At 43.5% G+C, this 27,396-nt stretch overlaps 2 protein-coding genes across 2 annotated transcripts; both read right to left on the reverse strand.

Annotated features, from left to right (window-relative positions):
- Nucleotides 1–519: 519 nt before the first annotated feature.
- Nucleotides 520–3,812, reverse strand: LOC107380871 (thymosin beta 4 X-linked). The gene is made up of 3 exons (XM_015952257.3): nucleotides 2,390–3,812; nucleotides 1,370–1,482; nucleotides 520–1,292 (listed from the first exon to the last, which is right to left on the reverse strand). Exons 2-3 carry the CDS (start codon nucleotides 1,467–1,469, stop codon nucleotides 1,264–1,266), a joined length of 129 nt encoding a protein of 42 aa, XP_015807743.1. The 5' UTR covers nucleotides 1,470–1,482; nucleotides 2,390–3,812; the 3' UTR covers nucleotides 520–1,263.
- Nucleotides 3,813–4,339: 527 nt separating this feature from the next.
- LOC107380873 (ribose-phosphate pyrophosphokinase 2) lies at nucleotides 4,340–27,084 on the reverse strand. The gene is made up of 7 exons (XM_015952258.3): nucleotides 26,787–27,084; nucleotides 25,226–25,409; nucleotides 7,758–7,856; nucleotides 7,554–7,678; nucleotides 6,735–6,908; nucleotides 6,499–6,658; nucleotides 4,340–5,196 (listed from the first exon to the last, which is right to left on the reverse strand). Exons 1-7 carry the CDS (start codon nucleotides 26,906–26,908, stop codon nucleotides 5,104–5,106), a joined length of 957 nt encoding a protein of 318 aa, XP_015807744.1. The 5' UTR covers nucleotides 26,909–27,084; the 3' UTR covers nucleotides 4,340–5,103.
- Between the last annotated feature and the right edge of the window lie 312 nt (nucleotides 27,085–27,396).

The raw sequence follows: 27,396 nt of genomic DNA on the forward strand, positions 1-27,396 counted from the left end.
AAGAGGGGGAGGCTAACATATCTGAGCCCCCCCCCCCCCCCCCCCCAAATCAGCTGCTTTACACTCCACTTTCTCTGGGTGAATAGCCAGTAATCCTCATCAGGACCTGGACTAACTCACTCCCCCATGCAGATTAATGCCTCATTAGGAGCAGCTGATTCAACTCTAATCCACTTACATTTAACAGGCTGGCGCCGTGAAGCAGGCCCGTTAGGCTGAAACAAGATGTTTGAGTTGCTGCAGCGATGAGTCACACCCAACACGGCTGCCCCCGGACCACCTCCCTTAAACAGAACCAGTCAGGAAACCGTTGACTGCGAGGTAGCCGAGCAGGTCTGGGTCAGTTCAGGTCACAGCATCCCAGAATGCATTGCTCATAACAGATGAAGATCCTTTTGTTCCTTAAAGTCCATAAAAGCCTTCCTCTGGGAGCAGACTTCCTGGAGAACACCAACCCATAGATAACCAGTCAAGAGTCGCATTTCTACGAGACCAGCTGAATTAAACCAATAAGACTCGTTTTATTAACAAATTCTTTTTTATTACAACATTTCACGGCTTTCCATATCTGTGATGGTTTGTGGCAGAGTAACACGACTGCTGGGAATTTACAAAAACTCCACAAAGTAGTTTGATTAACAGTTCAAAGCAAAAACACAGAACCAATTACTGCAGAGCGTTTCACCCACTTCACCAACTAAAGGCCGAAACGAGTCACATTTGACCCGAAACCAGGTCCGTTTGAACTTCTCCCACATCTAGATGGAAACCGTTACTCCTCGTGAACAAACAAAAGACTTTGTGATAAACAGTATCGATTTTCGGGCATTTACATTTTGGCCAGCGAACGAACGAAAAGTTGTGCATTACCGAAATTTAAAAAAGACTCATAAGCTTGTCGCCTCAGCGTTGGTGCACATGAGAAGCAGCTGCAGGGCGTTGGGTGGTGGAGGTGGGACGATGGTGGCCAGGAGCCACGCCCCTCGACCTACACCTCAGAGCTGGTTGTCAAGGTGTGCTTGACATGTGCCCTTAATGCTGTTGGCATTCACCCCCTCCTCCCCTCAGCCGACCAATGACGACCAGAAGAGGGGGCTCGGTGGGGCGGGCCAACTGCCCCGGAGTAGGAGCTATCCATCCAAATGTGCAGCTCGGTTATATTCATCAATTCAGAATTTCGGTTACAAAGTTATACGGCTAAAAGAAGTGACGGAAAACAAGGCAATGCAGGAGGAGGGGGTACAGTGCATGATGGGAGAGACTTCATGATGACGCCTTCTCCTGTTCGATGGCTGTGGAAGACAAGGACAACTCATTAAAACCCTCCAATAAAAACCAGCTGCTGTGACGTCATCAGGCCAGGACTCACTCTCTTTCGTAGGCAGGGGGTTCTTCTCCTGCGTCTCAGTCTTCTTCAGCTTGGACTTGTCGAAGCTGGTCACCTCTGAGATGTCGGGCTTGTCGCTCATTGTTACGGCTGGTCTGAAATCACAGAAACTCTGATTAAAGCCAAGCTGCATGAGGAAATCTCTTAAACGCGGGTGACGTTTATAAACACGAGCGGCGTTAAAGCAGCACTAGACAGGAGTCTCACAGGAAGGGCGTGGCCTTAACAACCCGACCATCATTTGTTCGGCCGGAAACACGCAACCGCACTCCTGATGTCCGCCTCCTTTTGTTCGCCTGCGGCCCGCTCCCCTGGCATCCACCCGTAAACATGCACGCGCTCTGGTGATGGAGCACTCACAATGACAGCGAGGGCCGAGATTTACTGAATAAGAGTTCCCATGCGAGGCTCATGGAGCCAAATGTAAAAAGTTTTACGTTAGAAATCCCACCAAATCAGATGTTTTTCATGTAAATCTGCGCTGCTGTGCTGCGTCCACGTGCCCTCGGCAGCTGGAACGTCCACTGTCACGTACTTGAGGCTCCGGGGCGCAGTCTGGAGGAACCAACACCCAGATTCACGCTCAGCTCACAGAAAGCATCTAAAAGCCTCCAGCCGCCCGCTTTCTCCCGGATTCTGCACCGAAACACCCAGCAGCGCCAGTAAAACCAGTCCAGACCAAAGAAAAGCGGCTAAAGCAGCGTTTGATTAACGGGGCTGGGCGCGTGCAGCTCACACGCACTACAAAACAAAGGAGCCGCGGAGACAAAGAGCTGAAACACCTTCGCTTTTCAGACACAAATCACCTCCTTAATTAGCTTTAGAAGGCTAATAGCGACAGATTTAGACTAAATACGAGCAGCAGGGACTTTTACTGAAAAACCAAACAAAAACCAGCAGCTTTATCCTTGTTTCCCGTAGAATCTGCACCACATTCCAGCGTTAATCCCGGAGTTCGCCTCCTGAAACAGAAAAAGGCTGAAACGGGACGGAAGCGCTTACCGAACAGTTACTGACGAAAGAAAGTCTGGAGAGACGTTTGCAGCAATAAAGCTGCAGCTTTGCGCAAGCTCCTCATATAGGCGGAAATATGCTAATTACGTGTGACATCATCGCTGCTGCCCAACATCCGGGTCACTCCGCCCCCTGCTGGACAGGCTGATAAACTGCACCCAACAGGCGGAAACTTTGATGATTTACGAACTTTTTCTGTTTTTATGAAGCTCGTATTTTACATGACGTGACTAATACGCTTTAAAATAACCTTTTACCACGTGTCTACTCCCAAACCCCGGATGTCTGGCTGTTTTAACGCTATTGTGGTCGCGTGTGAACGCTCATGAGCAGCTCGAGTCTTGAGCGCCGCCTGGTGGCGGTTAAACAATTTACTGGTTAATAACACCAGAAACCTGCTCGGATGTTAGAAATAAACCATTATGAACGATGAAAGGGCTAAATGTGCAGATAAACACACAAAATAAATATTTCCCATGTATATTTATATATGCTCATATCCTAAACACTTCATCACCTGCCACCTGTGATCAATCAGAGTGACTGTTTTGATTTAAAGCCAGCTGGAGTCATTCTCCCTTAACTTAGAGACAAATTGTCTCAGTAAGGTTTAATATAACCAGTTTTTCCACAGAGAAGAAAACATGCTGTTAGTTTGCTGTCCAATCACAAACAAATGTTTTGTGCAGAAAATCAAGTAGTGATAAAAAAAGAAGATATAAATTAAAGTCCCATGAGTCATCATCACACACTGGTGAGATTACACCGTACGTGACCCATCCCTCTGGGGAGCGGTGAGCTGCAACTGCGCTCAGGAACACGGGAATATAAATCAGGTGTGCACCTTCACACACAGAACAATGTGATTTCATCAAACCAACCTCTGACCTCTCTCCCCGAGATCAGTGGACTCGGTGGTCTCCTTTAAAAAGCAGATGAAGACTCACCTGTTCAGGCTTTGGTGGGACTTTCATCACCACCCTCTCAATCCACCTTTCCCGGGATCCACTGAGTCCTATTCATTTTCTCTCCTTTTCCTTACATTTTTAATCCGTTTGTTTTCACTTGAAACATAATTTATATTTAAATGTTTTGCTTTTGTGAAGCGCCTCGTGATTTTGATCCTGAGACTCTACATAAAAGGATCAGAAACAGTTTAATGTGCTTTGGTGAGGATATGTTGAGCTTGTTTCTAGTATTTAGTGAACATGCTGGTTTTTTCTCACCTGTTGCGTCTCTTTTTGAAGTAGGTGTCATCTTCTCATCGGAGCACTGAAAGCTCACCCAGACACCCAAAGACCTCATTAATAGTTTGGCTCAAAACCAGATTAAACCTGTAAGCGATCATCTGTTTAACCGTTACGTCTTCGGTCTGACTCTAATTTACTTTTCTGGGGGCACCAGGGTGACTAACTCACCATCAGCAGCTATTTAAAGCAAACCTAATGGTGGCTAACCCAGTGACCCTAATGGGCCACCGGCAGCAGTTTTAACATTTCTGTTGATCTTGGTTCTTTCTAGTTTTAATAATAATAATGCATTGAACTTATATAGCGCTTTTCTAGACACCCAAAGACGCTTTCACACACTCTCACATTCACACACTGCTAGTGATGGTAAGCTACTTGTAGCCACAGCCGCCCTGGGGAGGTTTGACAGAGGCGAGGCTGCCATTTGGCACAGTCAGCCCCTCTGACCACCACTAACACAGGCAAGTTGGGTGAAGTGTCTTGCCCAAGGACACAACAGCAGGATACCCTTGGCGGGAGCTGGAATCGAACCCATGACCCTCCGATCATGAGGCAACCCGCTCTACCGCCTGAGCTACTGCTGCCCCATTTTCTAGCTTCAGCCTCAACAGCCTGCCTGACCCTAAGCCATGCTGTTGTGTTGCATTATGGGTAAAATGTCCAGCAGAGGAATAAAGAGACAACCAGGACCTGTTGGCAATTTTTAGGTTTACTATTAAAAGAAACAAATTTTCTCATGATATTTAAAAAAAAATCACCACATTTGTTTTTATTCTGTTTTGAGGCGAACTAGAACCTTCAGATCCTTTCCTGAGGAGGAGTGGCCCGGTCCAGCTGTGATCATGATGCCGATTCAACACAAATCAAAGCTTAAAACTCAAAACTAACAAAAGCTTCAGGATGAATCAGTTCCCATGACCTTAGCAGCGTGGAGGAGAAGCTCCACCCCAGATTAGAGAGAGACTAGATCTGAGCCATCATAATAGCTGATGACAGTCTGCAGGAGAAGCACCGAAACAGTCGCTGCATCTCAAAGGAACGGAAAGAAACGGGCTGGCTAGCAGGGCTTTGATCCCATCAACATCATTAGAATAGCTGTTACACTCTGATGTCATCAGTTACATCAGAACCAGGCTGCTGGGGGGGGGGGGGGGGGGGGTTGTTACATGCTTTAGTTTCTACATGCCAGAGAGGATGCACCATCTAAAGTGAGTCTACATGACACGGTGTGACGGACTGGACCCTTTAGCAGAAGAGCCGGTCCCCAGGGGTCAGAGCTGCAGCTGGAGCAGGAAGTAAACAGAAGAGAAACGTGCTCATAAATACGACCTCCAGAGGAGAGGTGTGGGGTTTCTGTAGAGAGTCACATGTTTTTTGGCCCTTTAGGGCTTTGCTGCAGGATGAAGTGCCGTCTGGGGGGCGGCCTGGTGGTGGTGGTGATGATGGGGGGGTTCACAGGGGGACGTGGCTGAAGAGGTACGACACGGATTCACCGTTGTGGGTTCTCCTGATGGCCTCGGCCAGGATCATGGAGATGTCGATCACCTGATGAGTGAGAAACAGAAAAATCTGTTTATTTATGAATAAAAAGTTTAATTTTTTGTTTGGATCCCAGAAATAATCAGTTTGTTAATTAGTTTCATCATCGTAACGGTTACCCAGGCCATGGTTGCAGAGGAGATGTTCTCACATTCACCAGTAAAATAAGCATTAAAGGGGCAGTTCGGACATTTTTCAGGTCATTTGTTGTAGACAGCTCTTTGAACAGCCTCAGTTAGGAGAAACAGATTCACAGCTAGTCCTGGTGCACGTAATTCCTGCAGGACATTTTCCAGACTGCACCAGGTCTGCTACAGCTAGCTATCGCTGCTGTTTCCACTTTAGCATTTTTACAGCTGTGATATCAGACTTAACGTGTTCTCATCCCACCTTACAGGTGTCGAACAGAGAAACCACTCAAATGTGCTGGACACCAGGAACTGAGAACCCCTGCTCTGAGGTTGGGGGAGCTCAGAAGCACCTTATTCAGTCGGAGGACAAAGTTGTTCAGTCGACAGGATCTGGAGTCTTACTTCCTGGTATGTGGACATCTCTCCTCTGATTGGCTAACAGCAACACGACTCTACCACTGACTGTTTGCTCTGCAGCATTGATGTTTTATCTCCACAAATAACACACGCTTGGAGGAGTTCTGCTGTGTGGTAGAGTTGCTAATGCTAATAGTTAGCTTGTACTAGCTGAGACTTTCTCTGCCGTTTCCTGGATGCTAAACCAACAACAGCTTCCCTGCCGTGAGTCAGATGGGTGAGTCCATGAATGTTAGTGACGTAGATCTGTCAGGATTTTCTAATCCTAGAGTTTCACCGTCTGTTTCCTATCAGAAGCTACTGCAGGAGATCGGTGTAGGAGACTATCTTCATGTTCAGCCTGCATAAACACTCAAGAGTGACCCGTTAGAATCAGACTTAATCATGGACGGCCTTCTGAACAGCCTCAGCTTGGTGAAACATTGCAATTATGACCAGCTAGACGAACGAGTCGTGAATCACTTGTTAGAAATAGATCGTACCAGTTCATGTGAACTTTTTTATTCGGTTTTCAACCCTAAACCGAACTTATCTCTAGAGAACCATATCCGCAATAAACGACAGAACTGTACATAAACATCCAGCTTCGTTAATCATCAGCAGCAAAAAGCACGATCAAACATTTCAGAGGACTTTAGCCATTAGCTTATCAGTCTGGTCAGAACTGATCTTTTTTTCTGAACTGAGGCTGTTCAGACATTCATATTTCGTAACCTTTCCAACAAATAAACTGTAGAAAAAGACAGACAGTTGAGGTTACCTGTATCTTTGGACACGCCTTCATCTTTTCCTCCTGAGGGATGGTGTTGGTCACCACCACGGCCTCAAACGGGGCGCTGTTGATCCGGGAAATGGCCGGCCCCGAGAATATGCCATGTGTGAGGATGGCAAAGACCTTGGTAGCACCGGCGTCGATCAACCTGAGGGACAAATCGCAGCATGTGATTGCAGGAACACCTGCCTCACCTGTTCCCACTAAAACTAAACGGTGCTCACTTGTCTGCCGCGTAGCAGATGGTGCCGCAGGTGTCGGCCATGTCGTCCACCAGGATGGCAACACGGTCCTTCACGTCCCCGACCAGAACCATGCGATCCACCTCGTTGGCCTTCTTCCTCTCCTTATGGATGAGGGCAAAGTCCACGTTGAGACGGTCAGCGATGGACGTCACCCTGAAGCAGACGGGACAATCAGCTCCACCAGAGACTTTGTTTTTCCATCTTTTAACTTAACAAATCAGGTCCTCAAAAGTGGTAAACAAAGTAAAATATCTGGGGCACATTTTAAGAAGTGACCTCTGTGATGACGAGGATATTAAGAGGCAAGGCTAACACTCTGGCACGTAACTTTGGTATGTGCTCAGAACCTGTTAAAGTGTCCCGCGTTCGTTCCTTTTGAACTCCTCTCTATACAGCCCACTTGTGGTGCAACTAAGGTAGTAATGAAGAAGCTTCAAGTGGCTTATCAGGATGCTTTTAGAATCCTCATGAAGCTCCCTAGATGGACCCCTGCAAGTCATATGTTTGTTGTGAGTAATATCCCTACTTTTCATGCGCTTCTGAGGCTCTTCATGTATAAATTCATCTGCCGACTGAGTTTGTCAGCTAACGCGGTTGTTAGAGCTCTGTCATCTTTAACTTACAGTGACACGAGGTACTCCTCAGTCCTTTTTAAACATCGGAACAACTGCCTATATGGTTTGTAATTAGAATGTGTTTTTACTTTTATTTTATTCTTGTTATGGACATATCCCATGTCTGAAATAAAGTTTTGAATGAATGAATATTCCCGTTTATCCAGAGATCTCTGCCTCATACCGCTTAGCTCCTCCGGCATCCGGAGACACAATGATGCAGTTCTTCCACTCCGGGATGTTCTCCCTGACCCACTGGAGGACTGCCGGCTCTGCGTACAGGTTGTCCACCGCAATGTCAAAGAAGCCCTTCAGAGAGAAGAAGAGTTCAGCTGAACCAGTAGAAGCTGCTGGGAGCAGCATGTGGGGTAGAAACCCACGCACCCACCTGGATCTGCGAGGCGTGCAGGTCCATGGTGATGATGTGGTCCGCTCCGGCCACAGACAGCATGTTCGCCACCAGCTTGGCCGAGATGGGTGCACGACTCTGAAACAGGAGAGTCACAACCAAACGTTAGTCTGTAAGGAACCCAGACAAGACCCCAAACTAAAGAACTCACTACGGGTTCCATAATTACCATCATCATCATCATCATCATCACTACCATCATGTCACCATTATCATCATCACTATTGTCACCACCATCGTCACCATCACCATTACTATCGTCTAGGGCTGAAACATACGATTATTTGGATAATCAATGAATCGGATGGGGTCTCGAGATGATTAATCGATTAATCGGATTACATGGGGAAATTTTTTAAAACTGCTAGGGAAACGTTTTTTCTCTCCTTCCTTCACTTTATTAAAGACAACGTTATTAGAAAATAGTTCAATAGCAGAAAAACAACATGCTATCACCTAAAATGTCTTACAGCTGCTATTTGTGACGACTGCCGCTTGTTGAGGTGTGCATGATTTGCTTGACAATAATAAGCTGCTCAGTGTTTGTTGTTTTGCCCTGGAGATCATAAAGAATAAAGTCAGCCTATTATGACACAACATGAACTTTTAGCATAGCAAGTAAGAAAGTGTTGACTCCACCCAGCCACTTCCATGTGTACCATGCGGTTCGCCAGACAACACCACTTTCTGCCTCATTTTTCAAAAAATGAAAAACCAGAAATGAAGCCTTCAGAATACTTTGGAAGGGGATGAGCAAGGGAGGATAAGGTGTATAGACAGAGACCCTAAGCTACACTCATCTGTGATCTAAAATGCTTGGTCCAAGTTAAACAGCTTCAGGCAATTCTCATCTGTCTTGTTTGATCTCATCTGTAGACAATTAGAATTGGGGATGTCAAACGACTAATTATTAAATGTAATTACAGGGTATATACAGCAATCATTAAGTAAAATTTACTAATTTTTAATACTTTTTTTACTACCTTCAGAATTTTTTTAAACCATCACAACACTAAATTGCAAGTGTTAATCAGCGACCTATTTACACATATTTTAACATATATAACATACAAAAAGAATAGACTTAGAGACTCACTGATGTTGACAATGTATTGCACATATTTATTTTACTTAGAAAATAAAACAAACATAAAATGTGCAATGGAGAGAATGGACAGTTCAAGCACACTGGCATTCACTGCAAGTTGATGCATTCCAAACTGATATCTTCTATGAACTGTTTTATTTTCACAAATTGGAAACATGAACTGGTGAACTATTGTTTGCACTTGTGCTATAGGCCTAATATGAACTTTTGGGCAAAATATGCTATGGCAAGTGCCTTAATTCCACGGCTTTTTCTTCAATAGTTTTGTCCATTTTGACCAGTTCCTCTTTTTTCTCCTTGTGTCTCCTTCTAAGTGTGTTTGATTTGGTGATTAGCTGGGCCATTTTTGACCCAGCTTTCCCTTCTGCCTCCTCAGCTTATTTGTTGGCATCATTTTCAAGGATGGCACAGACTTCGTCCAGGACTTTGCGTTGCTGCTTGAGCTCCTGTAGTTCGTCCTCTGCGGCCTTCCTTTTCTGTGTTTGAGCATCACTCTCCCTCTTTTTACGCTCTTGCTCCAGGTAGAGCCTGTACTGGGACCTTGCTGAGGCCACAGAAGCCAGCAAGTCCTTGGTTAAAGGCACCTTGAGGACACCACAACAGCTAACATTGTCACAGATTAACCTCAATGCCTCCAAGGATTCACCTAGAAGGTTACAGGTTTCCACCTCCTTGTTGATGGAGAAGCCCCTCTCCACGGTATCTTGTCCACGTGAAAGAAGTAAAACGCTCTGGCAGAATCTCAACAGGTCCATGTAGGATGGGCTGAGGGTCAAGTGTAGAAACACATCCACACGTTGCTTGAAAGGCTGGAAAGAGCGGAACTGTTCACCTCTGCCCTCAAGAGACAGCAATGATGTAAACTGCTGAATGATGACATCAGCTACAACATAGATAAAGAAATAAAGTTACTTAATAGGTCATTTAAATGTAGTAGTCCCAGTTGGCCCATCAGATCATTTGGCAATACATACATCACAACATCATGTTATAACATCTAAGAAGAGCTAGGGATGTGTAAGGCTTCTTCTGAACTTTTTAATTTGATAAAGCATCGGCACTTCCTGACTGTTGAAAGAATGCAGAAAAACATCTTTCTAACGCACACTTCCCACACAACACTCTAATCAATCTGAATAACCTATGCACTTTGACTGTCCCTATACAATATATTCTTACCAGCTGGGATGCCACCTGCCAAATGTTTGCTCTGGAGGAATGTTTGCACTATTCCCTTCATCTGTCTGATGCACCAATCAGGATCTCTGTGCATTCTTGAAGGGTTTAAACATGCTGTCTGCCTGACCACTTGGAACTTCAGGGGGCTTTTCTCCTGTAGCTTCACAACAACCTTAACCAGGCCCTGCAAACATTCTCGTCTGAAGGTGAGCACAGAAAGCTCACCAACCTTGAATCCTGGTTTTCTCTTAAGTTCCTGAGAAGTGAGGAACATTAGTGAATGTTCACTGCGAATGCTTTGGAAAATAATATTTCTTTATCCCTATTTTCTTTTCATCTTCCTATTATTACTATTAATTTGAAAATCAGTTGTAGTAGCAGCCTAAACATAGTAGTAGCAGTAGTAGTACTACTAAATGACAGAAATTAATTTTACAACATACGGGGGGGCTGGTGCCTATCTCCAGCAGTCAACGGGCAATTAGGCGGGGTACACCCAAGACAGAGAGCCAGTCCATCGCAGGGCAGCACAGAGGCACACAGGACAAACAATCATGCACACACACACTCACACTTAAGGACAATTCGGACAGACCAATCAACCTAACAGTCATGTTTTTGGACTGTGGGAGGAAGCCGGAGTACCCGGAGAGAACCCACGCATGCACAGGGAGAACATGCAAACTCCATCCAGAAAGATCCCAGGCCGGGAAGCGAGCCCAGGACTTTCTTGCTACAAGGCAACAGCTCTAACCACTGCGCCACTGCACAGCCCCCAACTGATAGCAGTTGCCTCATATTCAACTGTGTGACACATTCCTGTGAATCGACACCAGGAGGAAATCTGTTTTAAGTTATCAGACACAGTAAAATAGATCTCAACACTCGCTGCATTATCTTGTGTGTCACATAAGCAAAGGCTGAGAGAAAGTAACAGAGTCCAATTTGGGATTAATTATTACTAGAATATGTTCAACATGACCAAAAGCATAATACTCATGGTGACTTGGCTCATGGCTCAACGTTGCCAGTCAGTATCATTATTAGTGTTTTTCCAGAACCGTAGCACCTGTATTAATTGTTGGGCTTTTTAATAATAATTAATCTGCCATATATCTTTTATACTTGCCTGATTTGTATGGTTGTTAATCTGGCCCATGTCAATACATTTTTAAAAAAAGCATCATTTGCTAAGATTTTGTTAAACATTTATTCTTTTTTCAGTCTTGCCCCATTACACAACTTGTTTAATGAAAAGACTAAAACTAGGGCTGGGACATAAGCAATAAATCAATTCAATGATAGATGAAAATGAACTAAAAAATGTTTTCTGCCTCAATATGTGGAGATTAAGAAATGTACATCTCTAATATTAATATTTATTATCATTATTGAAGTGCAGTTTTGGTTGTTGACACTGGATAGGCCATTGTGTTTTTTGTTTTGGAAAGACAGGCTCTATCCTGTTGTCTTTGGTGCAACATTTTCTAAAAGAGAGTGAGAGTCTTATTTTATTTTGTTTGTTTGTTTTATTTATTTCGAATTTTAATGCTATTACAACCCTGATATACTGCAAACACAATTGTCTTGTGCCTTGGAGCTATACCCCACAGGTAAATAAATGTTGGTGGGCCTACAGGTTTCATTCAAGTAACTGCTAGACTTTGGCAAATTTCATTATGTTGTGTAACCAACAGTAAATTAGCCAACATCATCCTATATAATATACAAAGTCTTTGTGAATAAATATCTCTTCAAATTAGTGACCACTGAATACTGCGTAAGTAGGGCTATATATAAAATAACTTACCTTTATATGATGCAACAAATCTTCGGCCTTTCCATGTCCCAAAAACTGAGATCCAAAGTATCTGGACTGGACACGGTCGTCCTCCCAATATCGAACATGAATGACAAGCTGTTTCTTCTTTCACGCCTGACTGAGGCTCTCATCGAACATCAACACGAATGGCCCAGCCTTGTTGATGCCATCAACAAGCTGTTTTTTGAAGAACGATGCTAATCCAAATCTGATGATGTACCCGGTTTTGTCTTTACCACACGTGAATGACTTTGAGATGTCAGAGTCGGGAAACATTTCTTTAAACAGCTCCGAAATCCCTTCATTGGAGTTCAATGAGTGGTGTTTAACAGCAGTGTTCAGACACCACAGAGCCTCCGCGCGCAGTGTTGGTGTGGCGCCCATGACCACCCGAAGGTCAGACGTTGCTGGAGCCATAGTGATGGCCGGTAGGCGTACCGTGGCACTACTTTGCGGTGGTGGTGCAGCCGTACGGACAGCTAAGAGTGGTAGAATTGGTCTCTCCGAGCACGTATTCCATTGTTATGTTTAGTGGACTGCATATGCGAGCGAAGTGCGTTAGCTCCCATCCAGTTGACATTGATGATTTTTTTTACACACCGAACAATAAGCCTGCCTGTTATTACCTACTACAGGTCTGAGCCAGTCCTTAAACGCTGGGTCGTCCACCCAGCTAGCAGAAAACTTGCATTTGCCCATGAAGACGATGATGGTTGTCCACTCATAGAAGATATGCCTTGAGGTAAATCTAAAATTAAGCGTAAACCAGCCACTTCTGTTCAGCGGTTCAGACAGTTGACCGCGCGGCCTGAAATGATGCCGAACGACCACCGAATATGACGTCATCATTATGTGACCGGATATGCTAAAGCCCCGCGAACTTAAGCATATAATAGAATTTCATTCAGAATATATTTCTATGGCGATGTTCAGAATACGACACCTGATAGTCTGAAAAAAATAATACCTAACGCCGGGGACACACAGACCGCGGAAGCGAAGATAAATCGCTCACGAAATTCGGCCGCTGCTCGCCGCTCCTCAGTTCAGATCAGACACGCCCCAGTCGAGGCGCGCCTCGGCTCAGCTGTAGTTTTTCTTTTAACCACTTGGTGTCCTCCATTTCCTCTCTGCCTTTTCTCAGCTCTTTTCCTCTATGTTTGAGTGATTGTACGTGTGTGTGTGTGAACCTATGGTATGAACCAGTTGTTTCTGCCAGTTGAATCTCTTGGAACCCGCTCCAATTCTGCAGCTGTATCCTAGCAGTTTCTTCCAAAATGGGTACGTAAATAACCATGTTTTTTGGGGGTCGTACAGCTCCTTGCGTTTCTCAACTTCCATAATTAATTTAAAGTCATCCATCTTAACTGCTTGCCTCAGACTTTCTGCCTCTCTGTCCTGTTTGCTCCGGAAATAAGACACTCAAAACCACATCCCCTTCACGTGGTCACACACGCACACAAGCTCAATGTGTGTGTATGTGTGTTTGTGTGGTTTTTCTGCTGTGTCTGATTACGAACACATTTGACTATTGCGGAATTTTATTTTGAAATGCTTTATTTTGTTAAATTTACCGGCCTGCCTCTTATGTCTAGGTTTGACTTCCTGCCAGAATTGACGCGATTCACCCGCGGCTCGCTAAAAAATAGAGCAGATGCCGAAACGATCGCTGCACGGCACGGGCTGGAGCGCCGGCGTGAGGCGATTCGCGGCACTTCGGCGGCCCATGTGGTCTACAGAATAGCTTAACAAGGGCGCCGAATGAAGGCGGTCCCATTTTCACAGCGCTTCCGCGGCCGGTGTGTCTCCAGCGTAATTTGGAAAAAAATAATACCTCTGAGACCAAATTTAACACTTTTAATGGCCTTAAATTTAACTATTTTTATTTATCACTTTTTAATACTTTTTTAAAACCCAGCGGACACCCTGAATTAAACATAGTGATTAATTTTGATTAATTCACAGCCTATTTCCAAAAATGACTGAAAAAATACCAAATAAAACAAAAAAATAATGGATGCAGCCCTCCTTGTGATGATGCCCTGGGCAACCACCATAAAGTCACATCAAGAAATGCTGCTGATCGTTCCAATGATCCCAAATTCCATTTCCAAAACATCACCAAACAACTTAACATTTTAAATGGACTCACATTAGGCCACATGAAAGCAAATTACCCAAAAATACATTAACCAGTATATAACTGCACTCTCACACAACACGCCTACAGCAACAGTTGGGACTCCTCCCTTTTAAAAGTGTTTTTGCTTCCGAGGACATTGTGGTTGTAAAGCTACATGTTAGTAGTCTGGCCCCGGTGTGATCAACCAGTTTCTGCGAGAATGTGACGGCGGAACCCGTTCGCAGCAGCACGAGTCTACGGAAAGACCCCCCGTTTATCTAATAAGCATCGCACTTACGATTTTATATACTTTTTTTTTTTTACTATCTTAGGGCATGTCTAGCCTGTGTAATAATCCGGGCCTTGGGTGAATCACTTTTGAAAAGTTTTTAACTTACCCGGACACAGAGCTCTCTCCCTCCTCGCTGATGATTCCGACATGCTTGCGTTTAAGATGCTGCATCATCACTGTGGTACTCCCATGCTGACCTAAACGTTACAGGTAACCAGCGCTGGACTGACCATGGGGCATAGCGGGCAACTGCCCGCTGGGCCGACCCTTTCATCTTTTATGGGCCGGTGTCTGTTTTTTTTTCTTCTGTTTTTTTCTGGCCTCTAGTTGTTGCGGACAACTTGTCCGCGCCGCCCCACGCGACGCCTCGTAAAAGTCGGTGGATTGGCCAATTGGTCATAATACACCCTGGGCTGGACCAATAGCGATGCACCCGCCAGTTGTTTGGGTCTCAGTAAACAGACAGATGAGCTTAACAAAATGGAGAACAAAAAATGGAAAGGAGGAGCTGAGAAAATTCGACTAAAAAGGAAACTGGCCCTTCAGGCTGATGCTGGCACATGTGTTAAAATCTCACAGTTGTTTGGTAGTGAAGGTTCAAGTAAAATCAATTTAGGAAGTGATGGAGCCTCAGCCCAGCGACAGGTTGGAGAAGAAAAGAGGGAGGAGGAGGAGGAGGAGAAACCCGAGCTGGTGTTGTGCCATAAATCGACTCGCTGCCAAAAAATTATTAGCCACCGCGGGATCGCGCACGGTTAGGGTAATTGCATTTCTAGACGAAATTCCCCAGGATTTCGCCTTAAAACTCAGCATATCTAGCAATATGGACATTCAGAAAGCAGAGATAACCTCTTCCGGTACTTAAACAGATGTTTATCGCGGATATTAGTTTTTCCAGTTCGGAAGTTGTTTTAAGTGTTGCTATTTGTCTTAAACGTTCACAATGAGCATATATTAATCCTTTTTGCAATATTTGCTATTGAAAGATGGTTTGTGGTAAGAACTGGCTTTCTTTATGTTACAGCCTTGATACTAAAAAATAAATAAACAATGTAAAATTGCACCCTGTATTGAATGTAAACGTTGTATAAATGTAAATAAACAATTCTCTAGCGATTTGATTTTTTTCCCCTTCCTTTCTTTAGTCCACTTGACATGGAGCCACAGTTAACTAGCTTGGGGCACATTTTTACTATTTAAACTGATCAAGCTTTGGCTTTAATGACACTGTGTAGGGTACTATCTATACATTACGTTGCTCTAAAAGCACTTCAGCACATAAAATTAAGATTTGTCACTTGCTAAATAGTGACTACACCCTCCTGTTTACCTATAAGAAACACCTCAAAATATCTTTAAATTCTTTATTGATGATTTAATTGTAGAACTAAAATGGCATTTTACTTGCCAAAAAGTGATTGAATCGCTCAGATTTTCATGGAGGCTAAAATTGACCAAATAAGGGTTTTATGTATTATCTGTTGATGTTACTGCCTACTGTATCATCAAAAACACCCCCAAAAAGGTAAAAAAAAAAAAAAAAAAAAAAAAAAAAAAAAAGACAATTTCCCTCGCCAAAAATTGATTACAGAGTCCTGGTCACCTGTAAAGGGTAAAATTGACCTAAATATTACTTTATTTATTATCTCTTGATGTTATTAGTGTCATCACAGGATGCTAGGTGTCTTCCTCATTCAAAAACACCTCAAAAATGGCAACAAATGATCATTTCCCTTGCCATAAATTGATCAGAGTCCTGGTCACCTGTAAAGGGTTAAATTTACCTAAATATTACCTTATTTATTATCTCTTGATGTTATTAGTCCCATCACAGGATGCTGGGTCTCTTCCTCATTCATAAACACCTCAAAAATAGCAACAAATGATCGTTTCCCTTGCCAAAAATTGATCACAGAGTCCTGGTCACCTGTAAAGGGTTAAATTTACCTAAGTATTACCTTATTTGTTATCTCTTGATGTTATTAGTCCCATCACAGGATGCTGGGTCTCTTCCTCATTCATAAACACCTCAAAAATGGCAACAAATTATCATTTCCCTGGCCAAAAATTGATCACAGTGTCCTGGTCACGTGTAAAGGGTTAAATTTACCTAAATATTACCTTCTGAGCTTCTTTCGGACATTAGGAGAGCTGTTTTGGTGGTATCAGTCTCTCCTCCGTGCTGGTCTGTTTGCTGCTGGGTGTTTTTGGTTTATTTAAACTTGGTAACTTGAACTTAACGTTGGTAACGCTACTGTTAGCATTTTCACTAACAGCTTCTTGCGTTTGGATAAGCTGTTATGTTTTGGTTTAGAGTTCATCGTTTTTGTGGTGTAGATCTCCCTTTTCGGTAGGGCTGCAACAACAAATCGATGAATTCGATGAAAATCGATTACTAAAAGCGTTGGCAACGAATTGCGTCATCGATTCGTTGTGTCGCACAACTCTTCCAAAAGCGCCCCGCCCACCGTTGCGCGCAGACCAGAGCAAGTCAGATCAGCGCGAGGGAGAGCCGCAGATCAGCGCGAGGGAGAGCCGGTACAGGCAGATCAGCGCGAGGGAGAGCCTGCAGACTTGCGCTGCTGCGAACCGGTTCCGCATTGTTGCACAGCGATCCAGGCAGCTGCTTCCAGCGCACGGTCCATTCTCAAAGTGGCGCAACCAAAAAACTATAATTAGCACACGATCGTTCTTGTCTGCACATGTTCTCTATTTTCTGTCTTATTTGTGCCTGAAGCGCTCTGCTGCGGAGCTCATCACCTGTGCTGTGGTGATTTCACCTCACGCAGCATCGAAAACGCGCTCTCCGCTTTGCGGTCAGGAGATCTCTTTGATCTGCTCAAAAGTAACTGATGAGGTGAAAAGGTAAGAATCCAGGCAACAGATTTTCTGGAGAATTATGAGGAGATGCAGGAAGATGAGAGACAGACAGGAAAGGAAAATAGTTAAATAAAAACAAGAAAACAAAGTAAAATGTAGGTAGATTTATCTCCACTACACGTTTTTACAAGTAAAAAACAATAAGTTATACACATGTCATAGTTATACATCTGATACAATTCAGATCACCTTCAAAACTCAGTCACACACCCAGGGCCGTTTCAAGACATTTTGGGGGCCAAGGCAAAATGTCCCCCCCCCCCCCCCCCCCATAACTGGGCTCCCCAGAAGCCTCTGTGTAATTCATGCCCTCTCCAGGAGTGTTAGTTATACAGTGTTTGTAAAAGCCCCTCAGACATTACTGACATGTTCTAATATATCAGATGAAAAACTAAATTATAAGACATGCTGTCTCATCAGCTTCTTTTCTAAACTTGCAAAAAGTAACAAAACCATTTGAAAGCCACTATTTGTGGATTATCTGAAAGTTTCCATGGAGTGTGTGACAACTTATTTTATCATTGATCCTATCGTCTAATCTCACAGCTGAAACAAGCATCCTTAATCATCTGTGCACAGGAAGCTTACCGATGCTGTAGTAAAACAAAAGGTATAATAATTTATTATTAATAAAACCTTGTTGCAGCACTAAAGCATAAAAATGAGATTTTGCATTAAATATGCAAAATATTTACATATGAATTGTTTTAGAGCCCTTTTATTGGCAGAATCTGATATTAATTTAGTTCTTACAAAAAATGGGTCCCAACATGGTTTGTGTGGTGTTGCCATAGTGTGACATCATAGGCACAGATCCCCTGTCCTCTTGTTTGGAAATGGAAATATGATCACCCTACATTAAACAAACTGTCCACCCGGGCTTTTGCGCTGCACAGAGACGCTTTGCTGCCTATGACTTCGAATGTCAGTTGAGAGTCAGTCTCATGCAGACTGACCAATGAAGAGAGGGCCTCAAGTTAAGACCCTCTCCTAATTGGTCAGTCCACACGAGGTGGGTCAAAGGTTACTCTGGGCGGGTTACGTGTTGTCAGGCATTCAAGTATTGAGTATATTTACTGCATATTACAGTAAAATATTCTGTATGTAACCACATTATGGTGATCCTCGGGTCGTGATGATGGAGCCCTTGAATATTGTTGCCCAGGGTACAACAAAGTGTTAATCTGGCCCTGGTTCCGCCGTCACATTCCCGCAGAAACTGGTTGATCACACCGGGGCCAGACTACTAGCATGTGGTTTTACAACCACAATGTCCTCGGAAGCAAAAACGCTTTTAAAAGGGAGGGAGGAGTCCTAACTGTTGCTGCAGGCGTGTTGTGTGAGAGTGCAGTTATATACTGGTTAATATATTTTTGGGTTCAGTTGCTTTCATGTGGCCTAATGTGAGTCTATTTGGGATCATTGGAATGATCAGCAGCATTTCTTGATGTGACTTTATGGCAGTTGCCCAGGGCATCATCGCAAGGAGAATGGCATTCATTTACTTTTGTTTTATTTGGTATTTTTTCAGTCATTTTTGGAAATAGTGATCAATTTTGATTAATTCACAGCCTATGTTTAATTACATTTAAAATAAATGTCAACAGATGAGATCAAACAAAACAGATGAGATTTGCCCTTAAGCTGTTTAACTTGGACCAAGCATTTTAGGTCACAGATAGATGTAGCTTAGGGTCTCTGTCTATACACCTTATAAGACAATTTAGGTGATGGCATGTTGTTTTTCTGCTATTGAACTGTTTTCTAATAATGTTGTGTTAAATAAAGTGAAGGAAGGAGAGAAATAACGTTTCCCTAGCAGTTTTTAAAAATTTCCCCATGTAATCCGATTAATCGATTAATCGTGTCGAGACCCCATCCGATTAATCGATTATCCAAATAATCGTTTGTTGCAGCCCTAGTTTTCGGTTTAGTGTAAAATATCACCTGAGTTTGGTTTAACCACCCAGTTTAGAGTTTGGACCTTTGGAGATCCTTATTTTGGTCCAGAACCCTGTAATCTTTGCCCAGTGGGACATCCCAGGTTATTTGTACGTTTGTTTTAATTCCCCACAGGCAGAATTAGTTTTATTATTCCCAACCTGTGGATGGAAAGATTTATTTTTTTTGTTTGTTTTTTTGTAAATAAACCTGATCATTTTAACTTTTAAATCCCGTTATTGTCCCTTCCTTTTTGCACACAAGCCAAACTCCCCAGGAAGGGTCGTAACACCACTCGCCTCACGCACATACAGTTGTGGTCAGAAGTTTACATACACTTGTAAAAAATATAATATAATGGCTCTACTGAGTGTCCCGTTATTTCTAAAACTCTGATTTTTCTCTGAGAGTGATTGGAACAGATACTTGTCACAAAAAACATTCATGAAGTTTGGTTCTTTAATGTCTTTATTATGGGTTAACAGAGAAAAGTGATCACATTTGCTGGGTCACAAATATACATACAGCAGTGCTAATATTTGGTTACATGTCCCTTAGCCATTTTCACTTCAATTAGGCGCTTTTGGTAGCCATCCACAAGCTTCTGGTTGAATCTTTGACCACTCCTCTTGACAGAATTGGTGAAGTTCAGTTAAATTTGATGGCTTTCTGACATGGACTTGTTTCTTCAGCACTGTCCACATGTTTTCAATGGGGTTTAAGTCAGGACTTTGGGAAGGCCATTCTAAAACCCTTATTCTAGCCTGATTTAGCCATTCCTTTACCACTTTTGATGTGTGTTTGGGGTCATTGTCCTGTTGGAACACCCAACTGCGCCCAAGACCCAACCTTCGTACTGATGATTTTAGGTTATGTTGAAGAATGTGAAGGTAATCCTCCTTCTTCATTATCCCATTTACTCTCTGTAAAGCACCAGTTCCATTGGCAGCAAAACAGCCCCACAGCATAATATTCCCACCACCATGCTTGACTGTAGGCATGGTGTTCTTGGGCTTAAAGGCCTCACCTTTTCTCCTCCAAACATATTGCTGGGCATTGTGGCCAAAAAGCTCGATTTTTGTTTCGTCTGACCACAGAACTTTCCTCCAGAAGGTCTTATCTTTGTCCATGTGATCAGCAGCAAACTTCAGTCGAGCCTTAAGGTGCCGCTTTTGGAGCAAGGGCTTCCTTCTTGCACGGCAGCCTCTCAGTCCATGGAGATGCAAAACACGTTTGACAGTGGACAATGACACATGTGTTCCAGCAGCTTCTAATTCTTGGCAGATCTGCTTTTTGGTGATTCTTGGTTCACTCTTTACCCTCCTGACCAATTTTCTCTCAGCAGCAGGTGATAGCTTGCGTTTTCTTCCTGATCTTGGCAGTGATGAAACAGTGCCTTATACTTACAAACAATTGTTTGCACTGTTGCTCTTGGGACTGCAGCTGCTTTGAAATGGCCCCAAGTGACTTTCCTGACTTGTTCAAGTCAATAATTCGCTTTTTCAGATCCATGCTGAGCTCCTTTGACTTTCCCATTGTAGCGTTTGTATCCAATGAGCCCTATTTACGTGGCCTAAGAGAAGTCACCCGCTGTAGTCACTCATAATCACTCACAAGAAGTTAAGAGGCCATGCTATGAAGCTCAGTTCACTGACACGTTTCTAAGTCACCAAAATTGATAGTTCATGTTGCTGTATGTATATTTGTGACCAAGCAAATGTGATCACTTTTCTCTGTTAACCCATAATAGACATTAAAGAACCAAACTTCATGAATGTTTTTTGTGACAAAGAAGTATCTGTTCCAATCACTATATCAGAGAAAAATCTGAGTTTTAGAAATAACGGGACACTCAGTAGAGCCATTATATTATATTTTTTACAAGTGTATGTAAACTTCTGACCATAACTGTAAGTGACCAAATCAAAGCAGCATGGAGACATTCCGTCTCCAACCACCTCTCAGGCAGCAGCCTGCACTCCCAAGTTCTACATGTCACCAGAACATAACCAACCGCAACACAATAAAAGCAGTGTTAAACAAAATGGAAGTATCGCGTTTAAAGCGTGCCACAACCCGTGCACGCGCATTGGGTCCACAGCGCGCGTGTGAACGGGACTCGCGAGCGAAAATATACATGGCGAGAGGTCATTTGTGCACTGAGAGGGAGCAAACTGTGTCTGTGAGCGCACAAGGATGTGCACAAGTGACAAACCTGCGTGCGCGCGTTGCCAACGAGCACACGGCAGAGGAAAACGTGCGCGCGCGGCAGCCTCTCTGCGCGCTCGGCAGCCTCTGCGCGCTTGGTTTCTAATTCCGCTCGCTCGGCTGTGAGGAGTTTTGGCACTCTGGAGGCGTGGCCTGTGGCAGATCTTCCCTATCCTCTGATTGGTTAGTTCACCCCACACTTTACTCTCTAGCTATCTATATAAAAAAAATCTGATATTCAGCAGTTGCTGGCATAGCTCAGCTGGGAGAGCGGGCGACTCTCACTCTGGAGGATCCAGGTTCGAGTCCGGCTAAGTAACATAGAGTTGATGTCATATTATTCTTTACTAATTCCTGTGATATTATTTTACAGTTGTGACCGTTCAACTGTCATTAAATGTCCGAATGTTTGCTGGGCAGTGTTTTAAAAAGTGCACATAAGCTAGATGGTTTTAACCAGGTAAAAATAGACTTGTGGGTGTAGGTATGTTCAAGTTTAAAAAGTTCTTGCCTCATTAATGTATTGTTTATTTTTTTCAGCATTTAATTGACAAATTATCCTTTCAAATAATTAATTGATGAGTTACATAATTGTCCATTTAGAATTGTTGAATGGACTGAGTCAAGTTTGGTGCACTTTATATATTTCAAAACATGTTTTTTTTTATTATGCATATAAATAATTTTAATGTTAATTTATTGAAATATTTATATTTCTGCATTACCTCACCCTTGTTTTGACAAAAACAAGACCTTGCTGGATAATATCACGGAGAAACTATTTGTTCACAGTACTTGGCTCAGTGAGGATCTGTATACCAAAGGAGGAGATGCTCAGAAATCTGTCTGCAGATTGTTACAACCCAGACTGGAATTGGTGGGCTGTAATAAGAAAGGAGACCAAACAGAGGAGTGGGGGTTCAACAACTGATTTATTTAACCAAAGTAAGGATTTACTAAAGCAGATCAGTGCAGTCAAGAATTACTGGTGTTTGGGTAGTCCTGAACGTGTTGTGATGCCCCCACCGTCTCATTGGGTTTTCATTTGTTTAATTGTGTTTTTCTTCTGTTGTAGGCAGCTCGTTAAGCAGCCTTGGAGGCACCTGGGCTCAGGGTGTGGTGCTGCCTACAAAGCCTACTGTTTTTCTGCTTTCACTGGGTCTCTCCTGTGTGGTGGAGAGTCCTCACTGGCCATTTTCTGTTCACTAACTTGCTTTAGTAAATCCTTACTTTTGTTAAATAAATCAGTTGTTGAACCCCCACTCCTCTGTTTGGTCTCCTTTCTTATTACAGCCCACCACTTCCAGTCTGGGTTGTAACAATCTGCAGACAGATTTCTGAGTATCTCCTCCTTTACACAGATCCTCACTGAGCCATGTACCGTGAACAAATAGTTTCTCCATGATATTATCCAGCAAGGTTCCGTTTTTGTCAAAACAAGGGTGAGGTAATGAAAAAATAGAAATATTTCATTAAATTAACATTTAAATTATTTATATGCATCATTAAAATAAAAAAAAAACATGTTTTGAAATATATAAAGTGCACCAAACTTGACTCAGTCCATTCAACAATTCTAAATGGACAATTATGTAACTCATCAATTAATTATTTGAAAGGATAATTTGTCAATTAAATACTGAAAAAAATAAACAATTCATTAATGAGGCAAGAATCTCTCTCTCTCTCTCTCTCTCTCTCTCTCTCTCTCTCTCTCTCTCTCTCTCTCTCTCTCTCTCTCTCTCTCTCTCTCTCTCTCTCTCTCTCTCTCTCTCTCTCTCTCTCTCTCTCTCTCTCTCTCTCTCTCTCTCTCTCTCTCTCTCTCTCTCTCTCTCTCTCTCTCTCTCTCTCTCTCTCTCTCTCTCTCTCTCTCTCTCTCTCTCTCTCTCTCTCTCTCTCTCTCTCTCTCTCTCTCTCTCTCTCTCTCTCTCTCTCTCTCTCTCTCTCTCTCTCTCTCTAAGGGAGTTTGCAGTGTATCAGTGAGTCATATATTGTACAATCACAGTCATGAAGTTTTCAACCAGTAGTTTTATTTCAGTATGTATTTTTCCAGTATCACAAAAAATGTAATTTTATATGGTTAAAACCATCTAGCTTATGTGCACTTTTTAAAACACTGCCCAGCAAACATTCGGACGTTTAATGACAGTTGAACGATCACAACTGTAAAATACCTGAAATTAAGAAAAATTAACATGACATCTACTGCATTTTCCTTGGCCGGACTCGAACCTGGATCCTCCGGGGCGAGAGTCACCCGCTCTCCCAGCTGAGCTATGCCAGCAACTACTGAATATCAGACTTTTTTATATAGATAGAGGGTAAAGTGCGGGGTAAACTAACCAATCAGAGGACAGGGAAGATCTGCCACAGGCCACGCCTCCAGAGTGCCAAAAGCCCTTACAGCCGAGCGAGCAGGAGTCAGAAACCGAGCGCGCAGAGGCTGCCGAGCGCGCAGAGAGGCTGCCGCGCGCGCACGTTTTCCTCTGCCGTGTGCTCGTTGACAACGCGTGCACGCAGGTTTGTCACTTGTGCACATCCTTGTGCGCTCACAGACACAGTTTGCTCCCTCTCAGTGCACAAATGACCTCTCGCCATGTATATTTCCGCTCGCGAGTCCCGTTCACACGCGCGCTGTGGACCCAATGCGCGTGCACGGGTTGTGGCACGCTTTAAACGCCATAGTCTTTAATGTTTATTCTCTTACAGTAACAATTTATCCATTTTTTGGAGGAATTTATTTTAGATTCTTTGGTTTTTATTAATTGTGCAATAGAAAAATAATCGCTAGGTAATCATCTAAATAGTCATTAGAATAGTCGACTATTCAATAAAATAATCGTCAGAATAATCGTTTTAAAAATAATCATTTACCCCCAGGCCTGCGTTTTAGAATACCAGGATAGGAAGGATGGTGTAGGTTTACGTTTATTAGATTGATACATAAATATTACCAATAAGAAAGTGTACGTTGGTGTGTGTCAGAAACAGCGTAAGGCTTAATGTCTTTTCCAAAAAAAAACAGGTGATGGGCCGGTCTCCAGTCAAAATGCCCAGGCTGAATTTTTGTCCCAGTCCAGCCCTGCAGGTAACGAATGTCTTCGCCTGATTTAACTGAAAATGCTCCCAAACTTCAGAAGTTTTAACTTTTTTGGGCCTCGCTGCTTCTGCCATGTTCCTCTTCCAAACACCTGCCGGCTCTCCCTCGCGCTGATCTGACTTGCTCCGGTCTTCGCGCAACGCGGGCGGGCGGGCTTTTGGAAGAGTTGTGCAACACAACGAATCGATGACGCAATTCATCGCCAACGCTTTTAATAATCGATTTTCATCGATTTTATCGATTCGTTGTTGCAGCCCTACAATAGTCATCACCATCAGCCCCATGACAATCATCATCATAACAGCTTGTAAAATATGAACCACTCCTGGAGTTTGGTAAATATATCAGTTCCATCTTGTCTTTTGTGATGTCACAAATATGGTAAATATGCTGTTAGCTGTAGAAGGCTGCTGTTTGATCACCTAAGGGGTAAAATGTAGCTCTGATGTGGCATTTGAAGCGAGCTTCAGGACCTGTTTCCTAAACAGCGGGATCAGGAAAACCAGTCAGGTGTTTGTAGGAAATACACGCTAATGAGAGGAAACAGCTGATCTAGAGCTGAGGGATCCAGGTCCAGCTCTGATTGGGTCTTTGCTGACAAAGAGATTAAAACCCTGCAGACGGACAGAGAATCCTGGTTCACCTGAGTGAATTCCTCCTTCGTTACCTGTGAAGGGGGCGTGGAGGTGACATGCTTGCAGCTCTGTGACCTTCAGAGGCATCATGCACCAACAGCTTTTATTAACTACCCCTCTGAGGGAGTAAACAGCCCGCGGCACTTTTCCAGCCGTTTACCTTGTCCTTCTTGTCCTGCCGAGCATATGGGAAGCAGGGGATGACGGCAGTGACACGGGACGCCGAGGCGATCTTACAGGCGTTGATCATGATGAGAAGCTCCATCAGGTTGTCGTTGATCTCTCCACATCCGCTCTGGACGATGTAAACGTCCTCGCCACGCACACTCTCGCCGATTTCCACACTAGACAGGGAAAGAAAATAATTGGATTTTTACTTCTGATCTGAGGAATCACGAGTCACATGTCAGCACACATGATGATGACATCCACCTGACCACCAATCAGCTCAGTGTGAGCGTTTCTATAGGATTCAGATCTAACATCTTTGTGTTTTCTCGCCGTTAACGGGGAAAAACTCTTCCGACAGCTTCCACGAACCCGATGCGTCGAGATTTCAGAACCAAAGTTTTACGACCTGAAAGGTTCTGATTAAAGCCAAACAAGAGGCTTTGATCATCCTAGAGACTTTGGGAACAGGCTCTGTGTGTGTGTGTGTGTGTGTGTGTGTGTGTGTGTGTGTGTGTGTGTGTGTGTGTGTGTGTGTGTGTGTGTGTGTGTGTGTGTGTGTGTGAGAGAGAGAGAGAGAGAGAGAGAGAAACAGAAACATTCTTCTGCAGCTGCACACCAACGGGTCAGCAGCCTCTGTCATGTGACCTGTGTGCGCCGACAGTTGTTGAGGTTGAATCCAGCAAAAAGACTTTTATGAACACGGATCAGAACCAAAAAACTCATGGTTTTCCACACATCCTGTAGCTCCGTGAGGATGTAGGCGATTAAACAACTGAGTGTTGAACATTGAAATCTATTACTGTGGACTAATAACAACAACAACAATGCTAATAAACAGCCAAGTCGGGTAGTAAAAAGGGTAGAACATGGGTAAAACTTAGTACGATTCGCAAATTAAAAACGGAAAAGTCTGTTTTTATAACGCTGAAAAATAACTATTTTAGCTATTTTGGTATGTCTTAGTCCAACAGTTCAACAAAAGATATTTAAACATAAATGAACATTTATTCAATATCCAGGCCTTTGTCCGATAATAGAAACACCAACATTAGCTTGCTAGCCTGTTGTGTTTACCCGTGGTTGGCTAATCACACGCTGCCCGCTAAATAGTGGATCCGTTTCCTATGCGCCTAACGGCGCATGAGTTGGTTACAGACGGACATCTCGGATGAGGGAGGCGTTTATCCTTTAATTGAAGAGCAAACAAATTTGACGGAGGTAGTAGGGGATCACCGTTCATATCAGCTAACTTAAGATCACGTTCACGGTACCGAATTGGTACCTAGTTGTTCTGTTGTGATTGTATCAGAAGTTAAATTGAGACGTGCGTAACTCGCTTTTGTCCCTAGAGCTGAGCGCCGTTCCGGCACGAAATGGAGCGGACCGAATACATTACCGTTAGCTTGAAGCTAAGCTAACAGCAACACGTGATAACGAAACTAGAGCAACAACTGAGCCGCTAGCTCAGCCAAAATAACCCAGCAGGTTACATTTCACACGTTTAAACAACAAATCAGTTCGCGTCTGACGTGGACAAACCCATCACTCACCATGTCTCCTGGTTACTGAACTTTTTCGTGATCACCTTCCCCAGCTCCAGCCCGAGCCGATCGGCCACTTTTTGGGAAAGGTCGTGATGGGAGCTCCCGCTGAAAAGCACGATGTTCGGCATGTCCAAGCAGCAACAAAAGCCTGTGCGGTTCGAGGAAGAAGAGTACGGGAGAAATGAGGGATCTCCCCGCTGGAGGGTGAAAAAGACGGGGAAACGAGCCTGCTAACGCTGCAGCTTTGGCATGACACTTGCGCAGCGCCGAGGAGCAAGCCGGAGAGGAAACCAGCTCGTTATTTGCATGCAGAAGGGAAGTTCCCGCCGCTCATTGGACAGACAGTGGTGTCATAGTTACTGTTTACCAACTGGGTTCAGCTCACTGTAACATAACTTGTTTACTCTAATTTCCCTCTGGGATTAATAAAGTATCTTTGAATTGAATTTGAATAATTAGTCCCATTATTATCAGTTCCCAGCTCCTTAATAAGATAGTGTCATTTCTGTACACATAAAACATGCCAACACTTCAAAAACTGAAGTCATTTAAAGAGCAAGTCACCCCCTACAAGAAACTCCCTCTTCATGTTTAAAAAATGCAACAAATGATGTTG

This window comes from Nothobranchius furzeri, chromosome 14 (assembly GCF_043380555.1).
Source record: "Nothobranchius furzeri strain GRZ-AD chromosome 14, NfurGRZ-RIMD1, whole genome shotgun sequence".
Lineage (NCBI taxonomy): Eukaryota > Metazoa > Chordata > Actinopteri > Cyprinodontiformes > Nothobranchiidae > Nothobranchius > Nothobranchius furzeri.

What these genes read in the sequence shown, in the direction of transcription:
- LOC107380871 (XM_015952257.3), bottom strand. Translation starts at nt 1,469, where the DNA reads ATGAGCGACAAGCCCGACATCTCAGAGGTGACCAGCTTCGACAAGTCC. An exon ending in CCCCCTGCCTACGAAAGAGA is followed by an intron (nt 1,293 to 1,369) that starts GTGAGTCCTGGC and finishes TGTCTTCCACAG; the next exon opens with CCATCGAACAGGAGAAGGCG.
- LOC107380873 (XM_015952258.3), bottom strand. Translation starts at nt 26,908, where the DNA reads ATGCCGAACATCGTGCTTTTCAGCGGGAGCTCCCATCACGACCTTTCC. An exon ending in TTCAGTAACCAGGAGACATG is followed by an intron (nt 25,410 to 26,786) that starts GTGAGTGATGGG and finishes TTCCCTGTCTAG; the next exon opens with TGTGGAAATCGGCGAGAGTG. An exon ending in GGCAGGACAAGAAGGACAAG is followed by an intron (nt 7,857 to 25,225) that starts GTAAACGGCTGG and finishes CTCCTGTTTCAG; the next exon opens with AGTCGTGCACCCATCTCGGC.